The 17949-nt window shown below is 42.7% G+C and overlaps 3 protein-coding genes across 12 annotated transcripts in view; 2 read left to right on the forward strand and 1 right to left on the reverse strand.

The window, feature by feature from the left end:
- Positions 1 to 3903, reverse strand: part of NMNAT2 (nicotinamide nucleotide adenylyltransferase 2) — a 207897-nt gene extending 203994 nt beyond the window's left edge. Inside the window, exons 1-2 of the mRNA XM_036850828.1 lie at positions 3815 to 3903; positions 1006 to 1138 (exon numbers count right to left, since the gene is read on the reverse strand). The gene's annotated coding sequence lies outside the window, so the exon portion shown is untranslated. The remainder of the gene's footprint in view (positions 1 to 1005; positions 1139 to 3814) is intronic.
- Positions 3805 to 17949, forward strand: part of SMG7 (SMG7 nonsense mediated mRNA decay factor) — a 73624-nt gene continuing 59479 nt past the window's right edge. For 6 of the 10 annotated variants that reach the window (XM_036850783.1, XM_036850775.1, XM_036850794.1 and 3 more), the window contains exon 1: positions 3852 to 3980. Coding sequence is in view for 3 of the 10 variants with exons in the window: in XM_036850786.1 (XP_036706681.1) it covers positions 3952 to 3980 (29 nt within the window). In the remaining 7 variants the exon portion in view is untranslated. Of the gene's footprint in view, positions 3981 to 17949 lie in introns of all 10 variants that reach the window. The other 4 variants (XM_036850802.1, XM_036850756.1, XM_036850786.1 and 1 more) reach the window with 3 other exon arrangements.
- LOC118894511 (60S ribosomal protein L3-like) lies at positions 14480 to 15792 on the forward strand. The gene is given in 2 exon segments (XM_036850819.1): positions 14480 to 14835; positions 14837 to 15792. Coding segments are annotated over 2 exon segments (1191 nt in total). The 5' UTR covers positions 14480 to 14523; the 3' UTR covers positions 15716 to 15792.

Here is a 17949-nt window from a genome sequence, read left to right on the forward strand (position 1 = left end):
GTTAATTAAGAGTAGCTTCTCGGCAAGTACTTGGTGTCAGGTTGAAAACTGGCCACTCTGTTTACTTGGGAAGAAATGTGGTTATATTAGGCTGCTTTTAGTGATAAAAGGTTTTTAAAAAGTTTCAACCTTCTGGAATCTGACTCACAATGTCCTGATATTGTGTTCTTTTCTGTAATCAGTGTCATGGATAAAGAAATCTATCTTTCAGCACTGAATAAGAATAAATTTGGGTGTGTGGTCAGATTTATGAGTATTACAGACAAAGACTAGATAAACATTATTTAAAAAAATAATTTTATGCTGCAGTAGTTCTTAATTATTAGTTTTAGCTTGATATAAGAGCAAGATGGCAAAAAATAAATTGACATTCATCAAGTACCAGTGTTGTATGTCAGGCACTCATATAGTCAGTCACCTATATTATCATTAAAGTTCACAGGAAGCCTGTAATAGGTAATGTTTCCATTTTGGTCAAGGAAGAAACTGAACTTCAGAGACTGAGATGGCAGAGTTGGGATGCACACTCAGGTCTCCTAGCTTATGGTCTTTCAATAAAATCACTTAGGTATAAACTGAAAAACTTAAGATTAGGTAGGATTAAACAAAGTGAAACAGCTTCTCATCTATAATTTCTTTTGGTTTAGATGTAATCTTTATCTGCAGGGGGGGAAAAGGTGAATAATACTGCAGAAAGATGCTTGTATTCTACAAATCTGTTGATGGGGACTAGTAGAAAGAGATGAGATTAGAAAATGTACATTAAGCAATATGTAAATTTGGGTCATAATTTTTCTGAATCCTATTGATTTTTTAAAGTTATTTTCAAGATGGGCATCAATGTTTTACAATCTGTAAAATGTAAATGTTACTATTCTATCTAGTTTGTAGGGACACTAAAGCTGTTGAAGAATCTTGAAACATTATTAGGAAAACTGCTATAAAATATAAAGATTGCTTATATGTCTGACCTTCATCTGTGCACTTAAAGCACTTGGTTCTTACCTTAATTGTTGCACCCATAATATTGCATCCAAATCATGGCTCTATTCTCTGGTATCTCTACCAGAAGGTGGGTTCCTCCAAGACAGGGACCATGTCTCTTCCATGGTGGTATCCATAGTAACCTGGACAGTGTCTGAAATATAATAAATGCTCAGTAATGTTTATCAAACAAACAACACAACAAAAGGATTCATTTTTTCCAACCCAAGTTTCCTTATTTCCAAAATGAGAAGATACTAATATTTTTCTAGATCGTCAGGCGGGTCATGATATATGCTCATATACTGTTGACTGGAGATATGAGGCACAGACATAAAAAGTGTCCTTAGGATGATTACTAAGGGGGTGGTTATTTTACACAACATAAAATTTTTATTCTGTTTAAGATCTTTTAAAAAAATCTAACCAGTAAATTTCAGGAAGAAAATCTAAGGTATTTTAGGTAATATGTAGTAGTAATCTCCATCCTTGGGCTCTCAGGGTTGAAGAAAAGCCGGATCCTAAACCAGAGATGAGAACAATCTTTCACTAGGTGGCTCTCTTTCCCATGAGTGGGCGGCCCCTCGGTGGGTGGAGGGACGACACAGGGCAATGTACAGCTGCAATCACCGTGTGTCACACCGCATCACAGTAGGCGCATGCAGCACGAGGGGCATAGTTCAGTTTCTATGTCGTTAATGATAATCTGTCCTTGGGATTTATTTCAAAGTAGCTTGTACTTTCATTTCCTCCAAACCTACACATAGACATTGGCCCAGTCTTTTTTTTTTTTTTTTTTTTGGCCCAGTCTTTTAACAGGTGCGGTCTCAGAGAAGGATTTTGATAGCGCCTTTTCACCTAGCATGAAAGACAAAAGGAATCGGGTACCCCGACCGAGCCAAACCAAAATAGCCCATTAAAGTTCTGATTTTAACTGTCCAGTGAGGGCTGCATTCCTGGAGGGGTTTATACCGTTATTCATCCTAAAGTACTTTGGGACAGCTGTTTAAACGCCTCCACAATACGAATGGAAAATATAATTTGTAAAATGTCAAATAATTCTTTCAAACCGCTAACACGACTTCTCCAGCTACTTCTCACACACTCATTATTATTGAGCCCATTTACGTTATTCTGCTTTTTTAGCCTCAAACATGAGACAAAATACACATAATAAACATTCAAAAAGATTTGTTCTAAGAATGAATACCCTTTTCCTAAAAGCCTTTCATAGGAACTTCGCTCAAGTATCTAGGTTTTTCTTGATACTATTTTACACAATGTTTTCCTCTCCACCCCAAAAGATTCATAGTGACGAGTTCTAAAATACTACAAACGCCTGAGAGAAGGAGGAAGTTTGCAAAGGAGAAAGGAACTCGGAGGTCTGTTTTTGATAAGAAAGGGGGACTCCCACTGGGGGGTGCCTCTCAGAGGGATGGCGGTCGTGAGCATCTCGCCACGTCCCCTGCCCTAAGTGCTGAAAAATCACTTGTTAGCCTTCCAAGATGAGTTCCCACTCTCACTCTGGCCTTCTCGCGGCAGAAGGTGGCTCGTGAAGGCCGCGTGGGGGGTCTCGCAGGAGGCTAGGTCGCCGAGAGTGTGTGTGGGGTGGGGTTTGGGGGATTTCAGTAAGGGGTCGACCCGCCGGGGAAAGTCGTATGTCCCCGTCGGCAGAAAAGGGATCTCGGCAGTCGTGTGCCGTTCTCCTCCCTCAGGGACCCCGTCCTGGCGGGACCCCGCCTCCCAGAGCCGGGGGCAGTTGTGGGGAAACCCCTCGCCCGCCTCGCAGCCTAGCGCCGCCGCCTCGCCTAGCCTGCTCCAGCCCGCCGCCCACCAGCCTTCAGGCCCAGCATCTTCTGCGTAGGCCCAGCCCTCCCCAAGCCCGGCACGGAGAGGAAAATTATGGAGGTGGTTCCCGCCCGCAGGCGGGTGGAAAAGCCCATGGTGAATGCCTCGGGGTCTCCCCCATTGCTGCGGGAAAGGGAAAGGGAGGAGAAAATGAACTTCTCCGCCCAGGAGAACTACCCGGATTCCCAACCTGGGGGAGGCCTTTAGGTGGAAGGGAAGCCAAGGGGAACCCTGGGCTCTTTCCGGGGAATCCACTCGCCAAGGGAGGGTCATTCTGTCTGCACACATTGGTTACTATGACAATACAACTACAGCCTCCAGTTGCCTTGGCAGCTGCTTATCCAATCCGATTGGTTTCTTTTCTCTTCATCCCTGGGCTCCACCCTATCCCTTCCAACAGCCTCCCTGCGTGCAGGGGGTGGGGCCACAGAAAAGAGGAGGGGGTCCTTAGCTTCACTCTAGGGCGCGAGGGCAGGCCGGAGACGAGGGACTGGCGGCCGGAACTGTAGGAGGAAGGGGCGTCGTTTCCGGTAGGGAAGAGTGGAGGAGTGGAAAAAGGAAGAGAGAAATCGGGTGGAGTGCAAAGACGGGGGAAGACTTTGAGTGTAACTCCCGGTTGATTTGAGCTCGATGTTCCCGGTGAGGCTGGGGTTGCCCCCTTGCGCGGGAGGAGCGGGGTGGATTGGCCGGAAGCCGCCAATCGCCTACAGTGGGCCGCTCAGCAACTGCACAGGCGCCGCACCGCTAACTGATCCCAAGAGGGAGCGCTACAGAGAGGCGGAAATCACCCGGAGGGACCGGCGCCGCTGAAATCTCGCGAGAGAGACCCCACTTCCTTCCTCTGCTTCTCCCTCCTCTTTCCCCCGCCCTTATCCCTTCTCCCTCCCCCTCCCCCCTCCCGGGTCGGAGTGTCCCTGCGCCCCACGGGCCGGAGAAGCAGCGAGAGCAGCTCTCCCCGCTCCCTCCCCCTCGCCTCACTCACCCCCACCCCCCGCCGAGCGAGGAGGAGCCGGAGGAGAGGAAGATGGCGGCGGCCGCCAGCACCCGCGGTGCCGTGGGGCCGCTCCGAGGAGCCTGAGAGACCCACAGAGGCTTCGCGGGAAGACGCGGCGGCGGAGGATGAGCCTGCAGAGCGCGCAGTATCTCCGGTGAGTGCCGAGGCCGGCCCGGTACGTAGCGGGGAGCGGGCCGAAGGTTGGGGCATGGAGCAGCAGACACAGAGGTGGTATGTCCGGGGTGGCGGGGGAGTTGCTGTGTCCTCTCCTTCCCCGGCAGGGAGGCGGGGGCTGCGAGGATCAGCGGGAGGGGGCGGAGCAGGCACACACTTGGGTGCCTAGCCCCCGCGAGCAGGACTGAGTGTTCCAGCGGAGCCGGCTAGTCTCGGTGCGAAGAAGGAGGTTAGGGAAGCGTGAGAATGTGTGTGCGCGCGCGCCCCGGGTCGCGGGCTCTCTAGTGAGGGGTGGGGGGAGGCGGCGGGCGGTGACCCGGAGTGGAGGTGGGTGTGGAGGTGTCTGATCCCCGTGGCAGGGAAACGTGGTGTGTGGGATTGACTGGAGCGATGAATGGGGAGAAGACAAGGTGGAAGTCTGCACACCTGGGGTGTGTGCGGGGCCGGGGAGGGAGGACTAGAGGAGGGGGAGACCGCAGGAAGCTGGAGTTTGTTCTTCATTCTGGGGTTAGAAGTACTGAGGAATAATGCCATCTGTAGTTAGTTGGCGGAGTGCAGGTGGAGGGCATAAAGAAGGGAATGGGTGACGAAGTGAGGAAAGAAGGAGGCACTACGGATGCGGTTGGGTTCCCCCGAAGAAACTGGGTTAGAATCAGTGCAGTCGGAAGATACCATTCTAAGAGTCGTGTGGATTCATTAAGAGTGGTGTAAGGAACTTGTATGTCGAGGTAGAGTGACATATGGGTGCAGAGTGTGAGAGTATGTGATGTGTATCTGGGGAGGGTTAAGGGGGCGATTGACACACATTGTAGGAGGAAGAAGATGCAGACACATTGGAACCAAGTACATGGTGGCGAGAGCATATTGCACCAGCTATTGTGCAGCTAGGAAGGTTCCCTGGATGCAGAATAAGAGCTTGGAGGTAGAGGTAAACGAGGGTCAAAATCTTGATGACAGAGAAAAATAAGATTGTCAGAGCCTGGGATTAATTAGGGAGTTGCCACTGCTTAGAAAAGGGGAAGGAAGATCCAGAAACGGGTCCTTTTTGTCTTTCAGTAGCAGAACTAAGAAGGGCAGGCTTATGGGAAAATGATTTTAATAGTGGTTTCATACCTTGTGGAGGAGGGAATTGGACGGGGTAGAAGTCTGAAATGAGCAGAAAAGTCACTTTAGCTGTTTAGTGAAGTGAAAGTATTGATGTGTGAGTGGATCCCTGCATGTATGTTTCAAGAGAAGGTTTGTAGTTAGGTGATACATGAGGGTAGCTATTCTGCTTTTGAAAGTAGTAATCGTTTTATTAAGCAGTGTGTGTAGAGGAGGGAATGATGAGATGTTTCAAGTATGGTGGAATGCCTGAGTTTAATAACACACATCATGTATGCTCAATAACTATACGGTGGGTAGTTGGAATGATACCTGTATATCGAAGTCCTTTTTCTCCTTTATTATCCCTTTTTTGTTTAACATATCAGATAAGCTTAATAAATACAACTGTGGCAAAGATGTATGATAGATGCTGTGGAGGGGAGATATAGAAACTATCAGGACAGTCCTTAATTTTAAGGAATTTGCAGATTAATATATATTAGGAAAGTAAAATATGGTAAGGATCATGAAAGATGCCAGTTTTATAAGAGTCCAAAGGCAGGAGATTACCTGAGCAATTGAGGTGAATCAGGAAAAGTTTCCTTTGTTTATTTTCTCATTCATACACATGATTCATCAGTCATTTTGTTGATCACCTATATGGGAGGCATTGTAATAACTTCTGAGAGTAGAGAAGTGAGAACTCCACCCTCCTCTTGCAGAGTTTACAGTTTGTTAGGCTTCAAGGAGAAAATGGCACTTAAAATGGACCTTAAGGATAAACAGTATTCTGAGAAGTGTGGATTGAGAAGGAGGAATCCAAATGGAAGGAAACTGAGCAGAGATATATGGAAAGGAGGGTTGGGTGCTGGGGGAGGTATTCAGTCCAGTTAAACAAGAATGTAAGGTGATGCAGCTGGAAAAACTTAAGAGTTTCATAGCTTATTAAGTTTGACCCCTTCTTTTTACAGATGAAGAAAATATAGCCCAAAGAAGTTAAAATTGTTGAGGATCATATAGTTGGTATGTGGAAGCTCTAACTCAGATGTAGGTCTTCTAACTCCAGATCAGCTATACTGTGTGTGACATGTCTGAATTCATCCATTCTTTCCACAGGTATGGCTTGAGAGCTTACTGTATTCTAGGCACTGAGGATTCAGTGGTGAACCAAAGAGTGAACATGGGAAAGTATTTTCTTTCTAATAGAAGGATGCAACAAATAAACATATGAACAGATAAATATATTTACCAGGTGGTGACAAGTACTAGGAAGAAAAATAAAGCAAGACAGGGATGTGCTGTTTTTTATAAACAAGGGTGGTCAGGGAAAGCCTATTTGATTAGGTGCCCATATTTGAGAGTATCTTGAATATAATGGTCTGTAGTTTATGGTTAAAATGGGTGGACAGTGGAGAATCTGAGATGATTTGTTTAGAAGGGAAATCACATGTTCATGGCTATATATTAGGAAGATGAATCTGTGTAGTGGGCAGTTAAGGGTTAGAAATAAGGTGGTGGCAGTGGGACTGGAAAGGTATGATGAAAAGCAGATTGGGAGAGCGGTGGTATTTTTAATGGGAAGATCAGTTGGCTTTGAGAGGCTTCTGTGTTAATGTATCTTATGTTTTTAAAGTCCGCATGGTAAGGAAGACTTATCCTTAGGTTGCGGAATCAGTAGTAGACACTTTGAGATGAATTTAGTTCATTGAAGGAGGGAGAAAAGAATAAGAATGAACACAATGTTTAGCCTAAATTTTCCAGCTAAAGTTGAATAGGCAAAAATTGAACAGGCGTAGGACCTGGAATCACTTAAAAATTCCTGAGAGCCAGTCTTTTCTCAATCTTGTTCATCTATCCTAAGTAAATAAAGCAAGTCTTAGGGCTAGTAGTAGTCGGAGGCAGAGATGGGAAGAGGTAATAAAGTAAGGCTTGCACCAGCCAGAATTTCCCTCTTTCTCTTCTTTACATAATCATTCCATTTAAAGTAAAGTGCTGTGAGTAACTAGTGGTTACCAGTGGGGATGGAGTGGGGTGCAGTATAGGTGTGGAAGAGTGGGAGGTACAAACTATTGGGTGTAAGACAGGCTCAAGGATGTATTGTACAACATGGGGAATATAGCCAATATTTTGTAATTACTGTAAATGGAAAGTAACGTTTAAAAATTGTATTAAAAATTAAAAAATAAAGTCTACTGTGAGAGACTAGAGACTATGTTCAGGGAAGCATTATGTTCGCTTTCTTTTCTTTGATGCATTTGGAACCATTGGTTTTTATAGACAACCCAGGGAGAATGCTGGGTATTGCTGAGTGAGCATGGTTGGGGGTATAGCAGTTATTCTTTGTGACTTTCACTTTAGAAAGAGTTTTGTTGTCTACCTTTGTCAGTGGTGTACGACCATGACTGGGCAATTTTTAGACTGCACAGCTACAGATCTTCCCTCATGTAGATGAAAATTAGTTTTGTCTCAGCTGAATTAATTTCTTAGAGTAAATGAGCTGGGGTGTCTGGTGTTGAAATGGTGGGGTGGTAAGATGGCAGTTTCAAAAGAGTGAGAAATGAGGATATGCAGTAAGAAGCATCAGTAAGATAAAGAAAGAGGGAATTCAACAGCAAGGGGACTGAATTAGTCTTGAGTTGTAGAAGTAGAGCATAGATGAAAGGAGAGAAAACCTATCCTCTGGATGGGTGATGTTCTGGGCAAGAAAGGATGATGAAATTTTTTTTGTTAGAAGGGGAGTGTCATTTTTTGAAATAGGAGACCCAATAGGACTCCTATCCAAATGATTAAGTTGAGAATACTTTCTTATATTTTATAAAAATAAGAAATGGTCTTAAATATGGGGCTTCTAGACTGAATAACATTGGAAATTTAATACTCGAATTGAAGAAAAATTCAATGTTTTCTCTTTTGATTTATGACAAAATGGAAAGATTTGTAAAGACTTTGACATCTTTGTTGAGTAAAAGAAAAGGGTGTATTGAATATAGTTCATTTGAGAAGGGTGGAAGAAGGGTGAGAATAGGCCATAGAGAAGATAGTAGGTGAGGTGTAATTTCATGCTTTAAAAGAATAGCATTTGAAAGAATAGAAATATGGAAATTAACATGTCAAAGTTGGAAAAACGGGTGGGGGATGTATTGAAGTACCATACAGGAAAGGTATCATTGAAGTTGTTTTGGAAGATGAGATAGTGGGACAATCATAGCCATAGGGAATACCAGTCAAACAGGTCAAATCTGATGGTACAAGGTGGCACCGGTGCCACTGAATGACATCTGCTGTGACTGTGGGAGGCAACTGTTCATACTCCCCTCCCTCTTTCCTCCACTGTTCTCCTCTTTTTATCTTTAATTTCTTTTTATGCTGAAGGTTTTTCTGTGGGATCCACTTGAAGTTGATCCCTGGTGTTAGACCACTTGACAGGAAAGGCCTACAAATTGTCTGTTTTGTAAGAAATTTTTTGCATGATACCTCTATGGGTGGAGAGCTGCATTCCAGTTGCACATTTCTTTGTCAGAAACTTTGTTACCAGAAGTAGAAGTAATATAACATCCACAAGGTTGTTTTTCTGAGACAGCAGAAAAATGACTGTCATTTAAATACTAGTTAAAATATCCAGTATATTGTAAGATAAAATTTGTCACTGTAAATCTTGAGACAGAGGGAGGTAAAGGGAGGGGATGAGACTGGATAAATTAACAAGCAGAGTCTTATTCTAGCCTGGGGAGGGGAACAAGGTCATGGGATCATTTGGGAGAAATAAATATACTAAATAGGGTGGGCTCCAGGTTCTGGAAGAATCTGGTAATGCTGGACTGGATATTCACTGTTGCTAGAAGCTTCAAGAAGTCCTATAGTACACACTGATATTAATTCACATGGTTGAGAAGTCTCCGTCTGACCCATCCAGCCCCCTCCCACTCCCATGCCCAGGATTTAAAATAGCTTTGGTCCCAGAAAATCAGCCAAACGTGGCCGATTTACCAAACATGGGAAAATTGTTTGAAAAAAAAATGACCCTCTCTTGAGGCTTTATAAGTCTATTTTTTGTTATAATAATGTTAATAGCATTTTACCTGCTTGGATAGTAACAGGCTAAATTATTTTAGCAGTTAATTTCTGCCTCCCTTGTGGTTTCGGTTGGATTCAAAATGTATACTTCCTGTCCTAGCCTGTGTTTCGTTGCTTTCTAACAGCTGCTGTGTTTTACCTTCATGGTGGATGAAGCATTTGCTGAGTTTTTGTTTTGTTTTTTAAGATACGTTATAATAAGATATGGACGCACTAGTGTAGCAAGTTTGTCATGAGGCAATTTTGGGGTGGAGGGGAGTTCAGACTTGAAAAGGGATAGTTTGTTTTATGGTGGAGAAATACCATTTGCAGCCTCCAACTACATCTCTAAACGTGGCTAGCCTTTCAGATTTTTGTTATTGGTGGCATGCATGAGTACCTGAAAGTTTAGGTGGGTTTGTTTAACTGATTGATCTTTTTCAGAGAATAGACTATTAAGCAGATGTCTTTTGGATAGTGGATTGTTCATCTGTCGGTGGGTATTTTGGCAGATGGTCATCACATATTGCCATTTAAGTTTTGTAATCAAGGTATATTTTAATTTAGTTGCTGAATTGTTGTGGATAGACTTAACAGTGATCTAGGAGGTTATATATAACTAAGAAGGGCTAATCAACAGTTACAGAAAAATACAGGGATGGCATTTTGGCAAACATGTCACATGGTAAGTGAGAACTTGTAACCAACTCCTTTCTTGTTAACATGTAAGTGGAGCTGCTTAGGCAGGTTGTTTTCACCTTCCCTGAGACCCAGTTTTTAAGTCAGTGGAAAGAGTAGGTGACTACGTTAAGAAAACTTTGGGAATCTCAGGTAGACTAGGTAACAGTGTTGTTCAGGGTTTGTGCTAGATAATTCCTTGTTGCAGGGTGCAATCCTGTGCATTGCAGGATGTTTATCATCATCCCTGGCCTCTACCCACTAGATGCCAGTATCATTCTCCCCAATTTGTGACAACCAAAAATGTTTCCACACGTTGCCAGAAGTTCCCTGTGGGTGCAAATTCACTTAGATTCATGGTTTTTTCTTCTCCTTCAAGCCACAGATTATTTCTAAGGCTTCTCTTAGCAGTTTTCTCTTAGGTAGTAATAAGGCTAGTTACTATGTTTAGACTTCACCCATAGAAACTTGTACAAGTTTTAAATATATTTTTTAAAAAGTTGTGTTTTATTTTACTGGCAGTTTTTTTTTTTTTAATTTTTATTTATTTATTTATTTATGGCTGCGTTGGGTCTTTGCCTCTGCGCGAGGGCTGTCTCTCTAGTTGCGGCAAGCGGGGGCCACTCTTCATCGCGGCGCATGGGCCTCTCACTATCGCGGCCACTCTTGTTGCGGAGCACAGGCTCCAGACGCGCAGGCTCAGTAGTTGTGGCTCACGGGCCCAGCCGCTCCGCGGCATGTGGGATCCTCCCAGACCAGGGCTCGAACCCGTGTCCCCCGCATTGGCCGGCGGACCCTCAACCACTGCGCCACCAGGGAAGCCCTTACTGGCAGTTTTTGAACACTTACTATGTGCAGAGCACAATTATAGGGGCTTTGCCTATGGGAAACTCAAAGATACTAGAGAAAGACATTTAAGTAGCTATAATAGTGGATGAACTGGTAAGAGCTATGATAGAGAAACAGGTACCGTGTAAGTTTAGGGAAAAAGAACTTTATTCCAATGGAGTTGGGGTGAGGAAGGTATCTTGGAGGAGGTGAGATTTTATCTGGGTTTTGAAATATGGATGGGACTTTTAAAAAGTGGATTATTGGGTAAATTGACATTTCAGGCATCTCATGGCTCCTTTATTCCAAATACATTTTAAAAAATTTTATTCACTCACATTTAATATATGACATTAGAATTCTGGCCAGGCCTTTCTAAGTTTTTCTTACATAAGATTGGTTATGGACAGAGAACTAGAGATATGTGAAGTGGTAGTTCCTGAAGACTTGATGGCTGGTATAGGTCTCGAAAAGGGAAAAGCAGTTTGGCTAGTGGAGTCCTGCAGAATGCCTTTCTTTACCTCTGCTCTTGCTTATATATTATTCCTCCAGAACCTTATTTCAGATGTGCTGTCTCTCTTCTTTTAGTCTTTTTAATTATTCCCTTTACTTGTCTTTTCTTTTGTGGACCAATATCAACCTTCTCTTAAAAATTCTTTCCTGTTCCCGTTTTCCTTTTAAGTTCTGTCCTTCCTTACCTTTCTTTTATGGTTAACAATTTCAAGTTTGCCCTGTACTGTGTTTTTCCTTTTATTTACCATCTTCTTTTCCTTAGTCCCTTGTAATCCAGCTATTTTTCCTTGGCACTTTATTGGAATTAACCTTTCCAAAGATGCCAAAGACCTAATGGCCAAATCCATCCATTGATTGTTTTCCTCTCTCTCACACACAGACTTTTGCTTTCCGTTCTCTCAGTCTTTCTGTGTCCCTCTCATATCCATCCATCCATCCCATCAGTAAACATTCAGTTAGCACCAGGATATATCCCAGGTCCCTGCAGATGAAATGAGAATATACTCTCAAGTAGTTTTACCAGGCCTATAAGTAAGTACATAATTACCGCATAGTTCATAGCTGCTCTGATGTACGCACAGCGGCCATACAGGAACTTCGTGAGCTCTGTTGTTTTTAGCACTGAGATTCTGATTCTGAGATTCTGATTCTTATTTTATCTTACTTTCCTGGTCCACCTCACCCCACTTATGGCAAAAAGAAAAGCATGGCCATATTCCTCTATTTTCTTTCAACATTTTCTTTCCTCAGAAATCACAGTACTTTGCTGTCACCCCATCATCATTGTTTAACATCTATCAGGCACCTACTTAGTATAAATCATTGTGCTAAGTCCTGCAGAGACAAATTGGTGAAAGATACCATGCCTGCCATTCAGAGAGTTTATAAACTATTTAGTGAAATAAGCATAAGCATAAGATCATACATAACAGAGTGCAATTGAGTATAGTGAGTATAGTGGTTTAGAGCAGAGGTTCCCAATGCCCAGGCCACGGTCCGCCATCGGTTCGTGGCCTGTTAGGAACCGGGCTACACATCAGGAGGTGAGCAGCTGGCGAGCGAGCTAGCAAAGCTTCACCTGTATTTACAGCCACTCCTCATCACTTGCATTACCACCTGAGCTCTGCCTCCTGTCAGCATTATGGTGAGTTGTGTAATTATTTCATTATATATTACAGTGTAATAATAATAGAAATAAAGTACACAATAAATGTAATGCACTTGAATCATCCTGAAACCATCCCCCCCCCCAATCCGTGGAAAAATTAATTGTCTTCCATAAAACCGGTCCCTGGTGCTAAAAAGGTTGGGGACCACTGGTTTAGAGCATAGTCTCTGGGGCAGAACTGCCTGGATCCAAAGCACAGCTCTAACACTTACTAGCTGTATTACCTTGAGCAAGCTGCTTAAGTTTTCTGTACCTCAGTTTCCACATCTGAAAAGTGAGGGTAGTAGTAGCATCTATCCCTTAGAGTTATAAAGGTCAAGTGAGTTAACATGTAAAGTGCTTGGGATGGTTCTGGTATATAGTAAGCATGTAAGTTTTAGCTATGTGTCAATATAATGCCTGAAAATTAGCCACTGGCACTGACTAATTGATAATTTTGCACCTCTGCCTTCTGGACATTCCTAATTTTAGAAGTCTTTCTGTCACAGCAAAGTCAGCACTCTTAAAGGTAGACTCTTAATTAACCCTTACCCTTCTCTTCTCCCCCATCCCTCATTTTCCTCATTGGTGCTGCCACTCCCCATCCTCCCATTCAGGTTTAAAACCTTGCAGTCATCTTTGAGTTCTCCCAGTTTTTTCCTCACCCTCTTCCACACGTACACCACTTTGGAAATGCTGCCTTCCTGTTGTCTGTTCTTTTTCATTTCCAGCACTGTCAATTTATATGCATACTGTTGAAATAGTATTCACCTTGTATCTTGCCTGCAGTTCTTGCAAGTAGCAAGAAGAAAGCATTGACTTTGGGTTTTTAAACACTACCCACTACGTTCTCCGTTTTTGAACTAACAACATCTCTGGGTCTTGATTTCTTTATCTTTAAATTGAACATTGATCTCATAAAATTGTGGTCAATCTTTAAAAACAAAAAAAAGTTCACATATGTTTACTAAATTCCGGTTCTCCTTCAGACTCCACCACCTGTCCCCCCCCCCCCCGCCCCCCACTGCTGCCCCCGCCAATTAATTTTGCATTGCTTCTATTTACATTATTATTCCTGAAAAGCATTTGTATGTGGCTTTCCCTGGCTTCAACTCCTTAGTTTGGCATTCTTGGCCTTCCATAAAGTGACCCTCATCTATCTCTGTCACATATCTCCTTACCTTTTGAAAAGAGTCAACTGCCCTAGCTAGAGTAATCTACTCATTGTCTTCTAAACATGGCTTATCCACTCCTGCTTTAATCTGTCTTCCAAGGCCATTTCCCCTGCAGGAGGTACTATCCTCCACTCTCTTAAGTTTCACCTTCTGTGTGAATATTTCATGTCCACCCAGGTGATTTCTGCAGTCATTGACTTTCTGTAGCATTTCCTGTTTCTCAGTCATTTGGTACTTATAATTTCTTAAATTTGTAGTGACCTCTTTTTTTTATATAAGTGAATTATCTCTGCAGCTAGACTGAGTATGATAGAGATCATGTCTCAGCAATTTTTAAATGCATAATGTACATAATGGGTGTTGAATAGAGTTTTCATGCTTTTGTTTCATTTTTGCAAAGCATTTATGGAATACTTACGAATGCCAGTGCTAGGCTCTAAGAATATAAAGGCAAATGAACTGATTTTTGTTTCTTAGGCTAGTGGTCTCCTGAGGGAGATGGATGTTGCACAGATATTTCAATATACAGTTGGCCCTCTGTATCTGCGGGTTCCACATTGGTGGATACAACCAACTGCGGATAGAAAATATTGGGGAAAAAATTTTTCAGAAAGTTCAAAAAGCAAAACATGAATTTGCCAAGTGCAGGCAACTGTGTACGTAGCATTTACATTGTATTTACAGCTATTTACATAGCATTTACATTGGATTAGGTATTATAAGTAATCTAAAGATGCTTTAAAGTATACAGGAGGTTGGGGAGGATGTACAAAGGCTATATGCAAATACTACACCATTTTATATAAGGGACTTGAGCATTTGGGGATCAATCCCCTGCTGATACCAAGGGGCAGCTGTAATGTGGTAAATACCAAGGTAAATGTTTTCGAGGGATGAGTATATTGAGGGAAGTGGAACTTTTACTGCCTGCGAGTTCAGAGATAGCTTCTGGAGTTGAACTCATGAGCTCAGTCTTACAGGATGAGTAGGATTAGTCAGGTAAAGAAAGAAGAGCAGCTCTACCGGCAGCATCCGACGGCAGGATGTTTCACAGGAAGTTCTCCGCTCCCAGGCATGGGTCCCTGGGCTTCCTGCCTCGGAAGCGCAGCAGCCGGCACCGCGGGAAGGTGAAGAGCTTCCCCAAGGATGACTCTTCCAAGCCCGTGCACCTCACAGCCTTCCTCGGCTGCAAGGCTGGCATGACCCACATTGTGAGGGAGGTCGATAGGCCAGGGTCCAAGGTGAACAAGAAGGAAGTTGTGGAGGCTGTGACCATCGTGGAGACACTGCCCATGGTCATTGTGGGCAATGTGGGCTATGTGGAAACACCTCGAGGCCTCCGGACCTTTAAGACCCATCTTTGCTGAGCATATCAGTGATGAATGCAAAAGGCGCTTCTATAAGAACTGGCGTAAATCTAAGAAGAAGGCCTTCACCAAATACTGCAAGAAGTGGCAGGATGTAGATGTCAAGAAGCAGCTGGAGAGGGACTTCAGCAGCATGAAGAAGTACTGCCAGGTCATCTGTGTCATTGCCCACACCCAGATGCGCCTACTTCCTCTATGCCAGAAGAAGGCCCACCTCATGGAGACCCAGGTGAACGGAGGCACTGTGGCCGAAAAACTGGACTGGGCCCGAGAGAGGCTAGAGCAGCAGGTCCCTGTGAACCAAGTGTTTGGGCAGGATGAGATGATTGATGTCATTGGGGTGACCAAGGGCAAAGGCTACAAAGGGGTCACCAGCCGTTGGCACACCAAGAAGCTGCCCCGTAAGACCCACCGCGGGCTGCGCAAGGTTGCCTGTATTGGGGCGTGGCATCCTGCACAGGTGGCCTTCTCTGTGGCTCGGGCCGGGCAGAAAGGCTACCATCACCGCACCGAGATCAACGAGAAGATCTACAAGATTGGCCAGGGCTACCTCATCAAGGATGGCAAACTGATCAAGAATCAGTTTGCCTTTACTGATTACGATCTGTCTGACAAGAGCATCAACCCTCTGGGTGGCTTTGTCCACTACGGTGAAGTGACCAATGACTTTGTCATGCTCAAAGGCTGCGTGGTGGGAACCAAGAAGCGAGTGCTCACCCTTCACAAGTCCTTGCTGGTGCAGACCAAACGGCGGGCCCTGGAGAAGATTGACCTCAAGTTTATTGACACCACCTCCAAATTTGGCCATGGCCGCTTCCAGACTGTGGAGGAGAAGAAAGCGTTCATGGGACCACTTAAGAAGGACTGAATTGCAAAGGAAGAAGGGGCCTAATGTCAGAACAGATTATACAGCTGGTAGAATCTCAATAAAGTTATTTTCCAGTGGGGAGGAGGAAAAAAAAAGAAAGAAGGGAAGAATGTAGCAGACAGAATGAGTAAATGCTTGGGGACCGTGTGTTGGAGGAACTCTAAATCTCATTCTGCATTTCCTTTGGGAGTCTAAGATTCTCTTTCAATAAACCTTTCATTAGTCTTACAGGAATAATTTATACTTAAATGGCTGATGTTTGTTGTATATATTTCTACTAGAATATGAAGACATGAGAAATTTATGTAGTGCCTCCAGTACTTCCTTTAAGATACATAAATATTTAAATTTCCTTTCCATGTTTTTGACAGTAGCCTCATCTTAGGCAAAAATTAGTTATTTGGAACATTATTAAATTATTATGGGGGGAGTTTTAATGAATACATGAATATTCTGAAAATAACTTTGGGTTTATAGACTTATTTTATAGAATCCCTCACCTGTTGAGATCAAACATGGAAGGTGGAGGTGAGGAAAGGAGTTCTGTAGCATTGGGGGATGAGATCAGAACATTAAGTGAAGTCTCTTTGGATTTAACTTTTTCAAGTCTGTCATAAAGAAAAAAAACCGTTGTAGACCCTTTTTGATCATTAACATTTTGTTCCCACAGTTCTTGATGGCATTTTCTCTTCTGTAGTGTCTGTCCTAAGTGAGAAGCATGATTCTGAAATCTATTATATTTAAAGAATTGCTGTATTGATGCATTAATATCCTCAGTCTATTTCCAAAAACTCCATGGGTTCACTGACCATATAAGTTGAGTCCTTTTTCCATCCTTCCTCTTCCCAAAGCCCTACTATTTCAGTGCTATGTTAGTTGGAATATAGTATATTAGAATGTGTTTTACTAATACTGCCTCTTAGAAAGGTCATGAATTATTATTTAGTTCTTCACCAGGCAACAACTAACCAAATTTTCTTTGAGATACTGTGTGGTGATGAGATATAAGATAATCAGAGTAAAATGGAATTGGAAGATGGTATTCAAAGAAAAGATGAGTTAGAGGTATACTTACTTGAAAATATTTTTATTGCTGGTGGGGAAAGATAAAAAGCATAGTGCTAAGAGAACCACCACAGGATGAATTTGGATATAAAAAGTATCTTAGGAAAAAAAAAAAGTATCTTAGGGCATCTGCAAAATTTTGTATTTCTGCACACATACACAGTTTGTGTAGATATTTTAAAGTGAAAATTTTGTGTTTTAATATCTAAAATACATATTTCTCAAATTCTGCTTAGTTTAGGGAATTCCCTGGCGGTCCAGTCGTTAGGACTCCATGCTCTCACTGCCGAGGGCCCGGGTTCAATCCCTGCTCAGGGAACTAAGATCCCACAAGCCACACAGTGCGGCCCCCCCCCCCCAAAAGAAAATTCTGCTTAGTTTAGATAAATGAAATAATAATATTATTTGTCTAAAATAATCATTAGTTTCACTTTGCTTTTCCATGAAAAAAGGTCAGAATATTAAGAAGTACAACTCAAAGGTTAAGGCATATTGGTCATAGATTCTGAAAATGTTAACATGTTAGTCACTTGCTAATTAAAAATATGTTAATTAGGTTGTCTGTAAACCCATACAGGGTTTTTTTTTTTGGCTTCCTATGAAAGCAACATAGTGTAGTGAGTTGAATGAGCAAAGCCTTTGAATTAAGATTGGCCTAATTTGTATTTAGGTTGTCCTGAGTTCAGATCCCAGCTCTGCTGTGTGACCTTAAACCTCTCTAGTTTTAGCTCTTTGCTCTGTATTTTCCTGTCTATAAAATGACAATGATAGAAGTATTGGGAGAATTACATGGGAAGATGTATATATAAAACCCACCATAGTTCTAGGTGGGTAAAGAGCCTAATTTATGCATTGTTTTCATCTTCTGCATTTCTCAATATGAATATATACCTTAAAACTTGTTAATGTAGTCTTTGAGTTGGTTGGCAGCAATTGTGCCTTAAATGGGTAGAAGGCAGTTGACAGGTCTTAACTGTGAAGTAGGCTGTTTTATTCCTCAAGAGTATCATCTTACATTTTACTAGTGCTTTATACTTTTCAGAATGCTTTTATATAATTGTCTTCTTAAGTTCTTCTATCCAATAACCTTACATAACTGGATTGGCATTTTGTAGAGAAGGAAAATGAGTACCTCATTAGTGGCAGAGTTGGCATTGGCCTTAATCTGC

Source organism: Balaenoptera musculus, chromosome 1, assembly GCF_009873245.2.
Source record: "Balaenoptera musculus isolate JJ_BM4_2016_0621 chromosome 1, mBalMus1.pri.v3, whole genome shotgun sequence".
In the NCBI taxonomy this organism is placed as follows: Eukaryota; Metazoa; Chordata; class Mammalia; order Artiodactyla; family Balaenopteridae; genus Balaenoptera; species Balaenoptera musculus.